At 61.0% G+C, this 6,201-nt stretch overlaps 1 protein-coding gene across 2 annotated transcripts; it reads right to left on the minus strand.

Moving 5' to 3' along the window:
* Nucleotides 1–988: 988 nt before the first annotated feature.
* LOC102033439 (aminoacylase-1) lies at nt 989–5,516 on the minus strand. 2 transcript variants are annotated; one of them, XR_004081865.1, is made up of 15 exons: nt 5,363–5,516; nt 4,687–4,751; nt 4,049–4,153; nt 3,851–3,945; nt 3,590–3,666; nt 3,240–3,329; nt 2,981–3,037; nt 2,798–2,871; nt 2,649–2,698; nt 2,339–2,483; nt 2,191–2,259; nt 2,021–2,100; nt 1,692–1,752; nt 1,336–1,555; nt 989–1,255 (listed from the first exon to the last, which is right to left on the minus strand). XR_004081865.1 is itself a non-coding variant. In XM_005422429.2 (14 exons), exons 1-14 carry the CDS (start codon nt 5,469–5,471, stop codon nt 1,391–1,393), a joined length of 1,242 nt encoding a protein of 413 aa, XP_005422486.1. In that variant the 5' UTR covers nt 5,472–5,516; the 3' UTR covers nt 989–1,390. The 2 variants fall into 2 exon arrangements, 1 of the variants encoding a protein (XP_005422486.1); XM_005422429.2 differs by having other exon boundaries at nt 989–1,555.
* Nucleotides 5,517–6,201: the final 685 nt, after the last annotated feature.

A 6,201-nucleotide genomic window follows, 5' to 3' on the forward strand; every position in this document is an offset into this window, starting at 1 on the left:
CAGGCTGGGGACAGCAGGGCAGCTGGGGAGGGGGCTGAGTAGGGTTGAGGGGGGCATAGGGCGCCACAGGTAGCCCTGGCACACCCACAGGGCAGGGGAAAGCGAAGGTGCCAACACCCTGGGCAAGGATCCTGGCCAGCAAGGATCCCACAGTACCCACACCACTCCCCCAGGGCTGCTGGGTCACGGTGTGGTTGTATGAGACATCAGAGAATCCACGCTGGCTTCCCCTGGGAGCCTCATCACGCAGCAAGTGTGTCCTGCACCCAAAGACGTTGGACTTCCCCCTGCACTGGATGGAGGGGAAGGAGAGGAGGAGCTGGTGGCTTCTCCCTCAGTGCTTCATCACCACCAGCCTCATCTCTTCTCCCAGCCCAGCACGGGGCACCCTCATTACCCCCAGCCCCCCAAGGGTTCCAGCAGCTTTCTTAATTAAAACAGAGGCCAGGAGGCTGGGGAGCCCTGGCTCACCCCCACCTTTTGTAATGGAGCAGCTCTGGCAGCCTCCTGAGCAGTGTAAAACCACCCCAATTCGCTCGGAGGGCCCTTGGCTTCCCCAGGAAGCCGCACGGCCAGGACAGATCCCACACCCCGGGGCACTGGGAGCCACACAGGGCTGGGAATGAGCAAGGAGGAGGAGGAGGAGCAGCCAATGCAGCTCTGGCAGGTGAGCAGAGCTCCCTGCCCAGACCCGCACGCTGCCTGCCCTGACCAGAGGGTCTGTGGAAGCGGCAGAAGCTCAGGAGGGAGGGAGGGAGGGAGCAGGATGAGCCCCAGCACCTGTCCCCTGAGGCTGATCGGGAGCAGAGGCCCTCAGCCTGCCCGGGCAGGATCCTGCCTGCACGGCTGTCATGCAGGCAATGAGCCCAGGGCAGGAGAACCACCGCAGCAAACTGCACTGCACCAGGAAATCCACAGTGCCTCGGTGAGACCCCGTGGGTAGCACCAGCATGGACAGACAGACACACTGCCCTGCTCCAGGCTGTGCTTACCAAGGAGATTTATTGATAGGGAGAGAGGGCAGCACTGGCCCCAGCTGCCCCAGCAAGTGGGCAGGGAGGCAGGACAAGGCATGGGGAGGCAGAGTGGGGCACTGGCCAGCCCCTCACCCCCCAGCCAGTGCAGCCAGAGATGGCACAGGGAGAGGGGGAGGCACTGACACCACCAGGAAAGGCTGGAGGCACCTGGGCATGAGGCTCTGCTGGCACCTGACCAAGGGGGACACAACCCCATGGGTGTCCCCATCAGGCCAGCCCTGAACACAGCCAACATGGCACGATGCCATCTACATCCCCAGCACCATAGCAGGTATTTTCTGTGCCCAGAGCCCCAGCCCCTCTTTTTAAAGCCTTGTGTCTCTGCTTGGCACTCCCTGCCCCTCGCCAGGCGCTCAGCCCTCGGCGGGCAGCGGGGGCACTGAGGCCAGGGCAGTCAGGAGGCGGGCGTAGATCTCGATGCCCCGCAGGAAGATTTGCTCGTTCAGGAACTCGTTGTGGTCATGGAGCAGCACCGGCGTGCGGTTCATGGGGGAAAAGCCAATAGCAGGGTGTCCTGCCTGGAGATGGGGACACACAGAGTGAGGCCACAGCTGGCACGGGCACCACATGCCCCCTTTCACCTGGACACAGCTGCTGCTCGGGGCTGTGGTCTCAGCCCGGGGAGGCCCTGTGGCAGGCTGGCAGCACACTCACCGCACGGATGTAGCGGCTGTCGGTGGCCGCTGGGAAGATCTCGAGCTTGAGCTGCAGCTTCCTGTCAAGACAGACCCTGTGTCAGCCTGGACACACAGCCAGCAGAGTCTCCTGTCCTACTCACACCCCGTGGGCAAGTAGACTGTGCCAGGACATCCCTCAGCCCTGCAGGACACTCAATCCCACCCCTTTTGGGAGGCAACAGGGAGATGCTTCGGCAAACCTCCATCCCAGCCCCTGACACGACGTCAGAGACCCCCAGGGACCACCTGGCTTCCACCAGATGAAGTCCCTGCCAGGGTCCTGCCCTTCCTGGTGACACTACTTACATGTCCCTGCAGACCCCACTGAAGGCCTTCCACCATGGGTCTGACTCCTCAGTGGAGGTGATGTGTTGGTCCATGCATTTCTGACAAAAGGCAGAGGGCAGATGAAGGGGCGAGGGGGTGGCATTTGGCAGGGGAGGGACAGGGGAGGCCAGGTAGCTGAGATCCCTCACCTGGTGGAACTCACAGGTGACACCTTCCCCAGCATCACGGCACCACGTGGCCACCTGCTTTTCGAAGGCCTGGGGCAGAGACCAGAGGGGTGTGAGCAGGGTACCCTCATCCCACTCCTCTACTGGGTGGGGCTGGCATGGCGCCCACCTTCAGGTCCACGGTGGGTGGGATGCGGATGTCAAAGCTGGCAGCCATCTCGGAGGGCACCACGTTGAAGGAGACACCCCCCTCCAGCATGGTCATGTTGAGAGAGGTGACATCCCCCAGGGTCAGGCTTGAGTCGGACTTGAGCCTTGGGGGATGCAGGGGACACTCACTGTCTGCCACCTGGGGAGATGTGCTTCCCTAGCCTGCCGTCACCCAAAATGGGGAAACTGAGGCACAGGGCAGCAGCACCAGATCACAGCTTGGCTTGGGATCCCAAAGGGCTGAAATAACCCTGCTGCCCATCTCCTACCTCTGCTTCTCGCTCTCCCTGAAGGCCAGGAAGGAGTTGATGACTTTGTGCTGGGGAGGGAAGAGCAGCGGGTGAGGACCAGCCCCATGGGCAGGGGCCTGGCAGCCCAGGGCAGGCATGGGGTGCACAGGGGGTACCCCCTCTCTCACCATCTTCTCAGCTGCCGTGTTGCTGATGAAGCGGGACCCATGCCCGGGGCTACCCGTGCACTTCACCTTTATCCCTGCAGCAGCAGGCGTAGAGGGAAGGGTTGAGGAGAAAGCCTGGGATAGCATGAGTGCCCCAGCACCCAGGAGAGCCAAGGACAGGGCAGTGGGCACACAGATACTCACACCATGGGCTCCTCTCACCATAGAAGACACTGAAGGTGTCAGATGGGCTGGCCAGGCCTGTGGTGGGCACAGACAGAGAGTCAGTGGGACATGGAGGTACCAAAATGCTGCTCTGTCCTAGCAGCATTTTCCTCCAGACTGGCACCTGCCCCAGGGGAAGGATCCCCCAAGGGGGTCCCTGGAAGCATGTGGGATGCTGGTGCCTGGGGAGTGATGCCAAGAGGAGACACGTCCCAGTGCCAGCACTACCAATACTCACCCTCATCCATGGCAAAGCCCACATTGAGGGCCTTAAACTCAGGGCGCTGCACGAACATCTCCATGCCCTTGTGTCCGCCCACCTCCTCATCTGTGGGGGAGAGCCTGGCATGGAGGGAGGAACTGGGGCATCCCCCAGCCCACCACCTCTAGTCCTCCTTCCATGCCAGCCTGGATGCCACCAGCACAGCTGATGTCCTTGGACATGGAAACCTCTCCAGCCTTGAGCTAGGGGAGGTCAAAACCTGGGGAGCCTGGCTGGGTGGTGTCTGGCTGCCATGGGAGACTCCACAGCACCACCCAGCTGCCAGCCCCCTGTACCTCCTGAGACGGGACAGCCTGGGGACTCACCAGGCACAAAGGTGAGGTGGATGGTGCGGGCAAAAGACTTCCCTTCTGTCTTCAGCCTCCGGATGGCCTCAAGGTACCTTGCAAGGGAAGGTAGTGTAGGGTCATTGTGGAGGAGAGGAGCTTGTGTGCTCTGAGCCACCTCAGGGCAGAGGTGGCACCTCTGGCCCCAGGGACCCTGGGGATAGTGGCATCCTGTCCTGCATCACTCAGGGACACCACCAGCACCGTGCTCACCCAGCAGGTGCAGAGCCCTCCACTCACTGGATGGAGACGCACTTCATGTCCTGGGCACCCCGGGCGTAGATGTTGCCTTGAGAGTCTTTAACCGCCTCGAAGGGTGGGTAGGTCCAGTGCTCCTGCAGGGAACAGCATCCACGATGGCAGAAGGGCACAGAAGGCACCAGCTCCCATCCACCCTGCCCTCCTCTCCGTGCCCTTCCCACCCCTCTGTTCCAGCACCTCGAAGACAGGCACAACGTCAGTGTGGGAGTTGAGGAGGATGGAGCGCAGGCGGGGGTTCGTGCCCTGCCAGGTCAGGATCAGCACCACACGGCCCTGGCACACCTGTGGGACAGAGGCAGGATGTCACCAGGGTCCAGGATGGGGACAGAAAGGCTTAGACCGTCAAGCTGGAGCCAAAAAGCATCAGCTTGGGAAAAGTTTCTGGATGCCACCTGCCACCCCTTTCTCCACTGGGACAGGAACAGGCCTGCCTGAACCCCCCCAGCCAGACAGAGCCTGGCTGCAGGTGCCAAACACGGCTGAAAACTCAGAGGAGGGAAGACAAACCCAGCATCTTGCCCTGGTGCCCAGGACAGTCAGTGCCCAGCAGGAAGGATGGCCCCAGCCAAGGTGACGCTGCCAGGTCCCCTGCTAATCATAGCACAGGCAGCTGCAAAGGTCAGCAGGGAGCAGCCGGAATACCGGCTCAAGGAAGGGCTCAGGTCAGCAGGGGATTACAGGCAGAGGGGATTCACTCCTGTCTAGCTCTGGGTGCAGGCAGAGGAACATCTTGGTCACTGAGGACCCAGGCACAGATGGATAGATGGACAGATGGGTGGGTGGACAGACTGAAGGCTGCTTCTCAGCTTGCTCACCTCCACTTTTTGGCAGGCCAAGCCCAGCTCGGTGCCGACACGTTCCAGAAACTGGACAGCCGCATCTGGGGAAGAGTGGGGATGCCCACAGTTACACTGGGGTCTCTCATTGCAAACACCCAGGCACCCCAAGGCTCTGTGGGGTTCCCAGAGCAAGGAAAGAGGTGACAAAAGAGGACAGGTGCTGCAGGTCCTGGACACAAGAAGTGGCCGTGAACAGGGACGGGAGCAACTCATCACCATCCCTTTGGGGTGAGGACTTGGGAAATATGAAAAGAATAAAAATTGAATGGGGGGGTGGGTTCACAAGGAATGTTTCTCCAGTGGAGTTTAGGGAGCTTCTCAACAAAAAAATGTACTTTAGTGGGAAGACATCAATCTTAATAGGAGGAGATCTACACAGAAGGAGATCACCCATCCCAAACCCAGGGCAGCACAGAAAGGGGAGCAAGGGGCACGGGCCTAGAAAAAGCATACAGCGGCTCTGAGGGTACTTGAGATGTCCCTGCCCCAACCAAAGGCACCAGCAGAGATAAGGCACAAGGAGTTCACTCCTTAACACCACGATCAAAACAGCCCCAGTACAGGACTTGGGCTCCTGGGTCTAAAGATCAGAGCTGCAAAGCTGCATTACCCAGTCCCCACATGGCTCCCTGTCCTGTCCCCCCATCCTCACCGTAGTCAGGTTTAGGGTGGACAGTGTCAATCCTCAGGTACTCCCGGAAAAGCGTAACCGAGGGGTTCTCTGAGGCCCCCGTGCTCTTCCCAGGCTTCCCAGGTGCCATGTCTGGGAGCAGGGCTGCAGAGCTCTGGGGAAAGAGCTGCAAGATGGTTAATCACCCACCAGCCCCTCCAAAGTCCACCTGCACGCTTGGTCGTCACAGAAACCGAAGGGAGAGGGGGCAAAGGTCTCCCCAGTGAGACTCCTGGGACACTGCCACCGTGGGAGAAATCCCCCCCACTTGGGTACAGGGCAGGATGGGGTGTGCCCATCATTCATTCTTCCCCCAAAACACATGTTCCTGCCCCAAACACAGTGCCAGGACAGGCTATGATGCCCCGGCAAGGGGTGAACGGGGGGCATGGCAGCAGGGGGTGCAGAGAGGCCATGAGGGGTGCAGTGGGACTGTGGTTAGGGGGGCAGGGCTATGGTGGCTGGGGGTGCCAAGGGGCACAGGTGGGGTCCAGGGGTACCATGGCTGGGGGCAGGCAGGGGACACAGTGGGGTGCAGAGGCACTGCAGCTGGGATCCAGGGACACCATGGTTAGAGCTGTGGGCAGCACAGAGGCACGGGCAGGGCTGCAGGGGTACTGTGGCCAGGGGGGTACGGGGGGAAGCAGAGGGCAGGCAGGACACCGTGGTTAGGGCTGAAGAGCTGCATTCCTGGGGTGCAGGCATAGAAGTTACTGGGGTGCACGGGCAGAAGGGCAGAGGGGTGCTGGATAGCGTGGTTAGGAGTGCAGGGGGTGCAGGATACCGTGGCTAGAGGTGCAGAACAGCACAGCAAGGGAGTG

The sequence above is a fragment of the Geospiza fortis genome, unplaced genomic scaffold (assembly GCF_000277835.1).
Source record: "Geospiza fortis unplaced genomic scaffold, GeoFor_1.0 scaffold78, whole genome shotgun sequence".
In the NCBI taxonomy this organism is placed as follows: Eukaryota; Metazoa; Chordata; class Aves; order Passeriformes; family Thraupidae; genus Geospiza; species Geospiza fortis.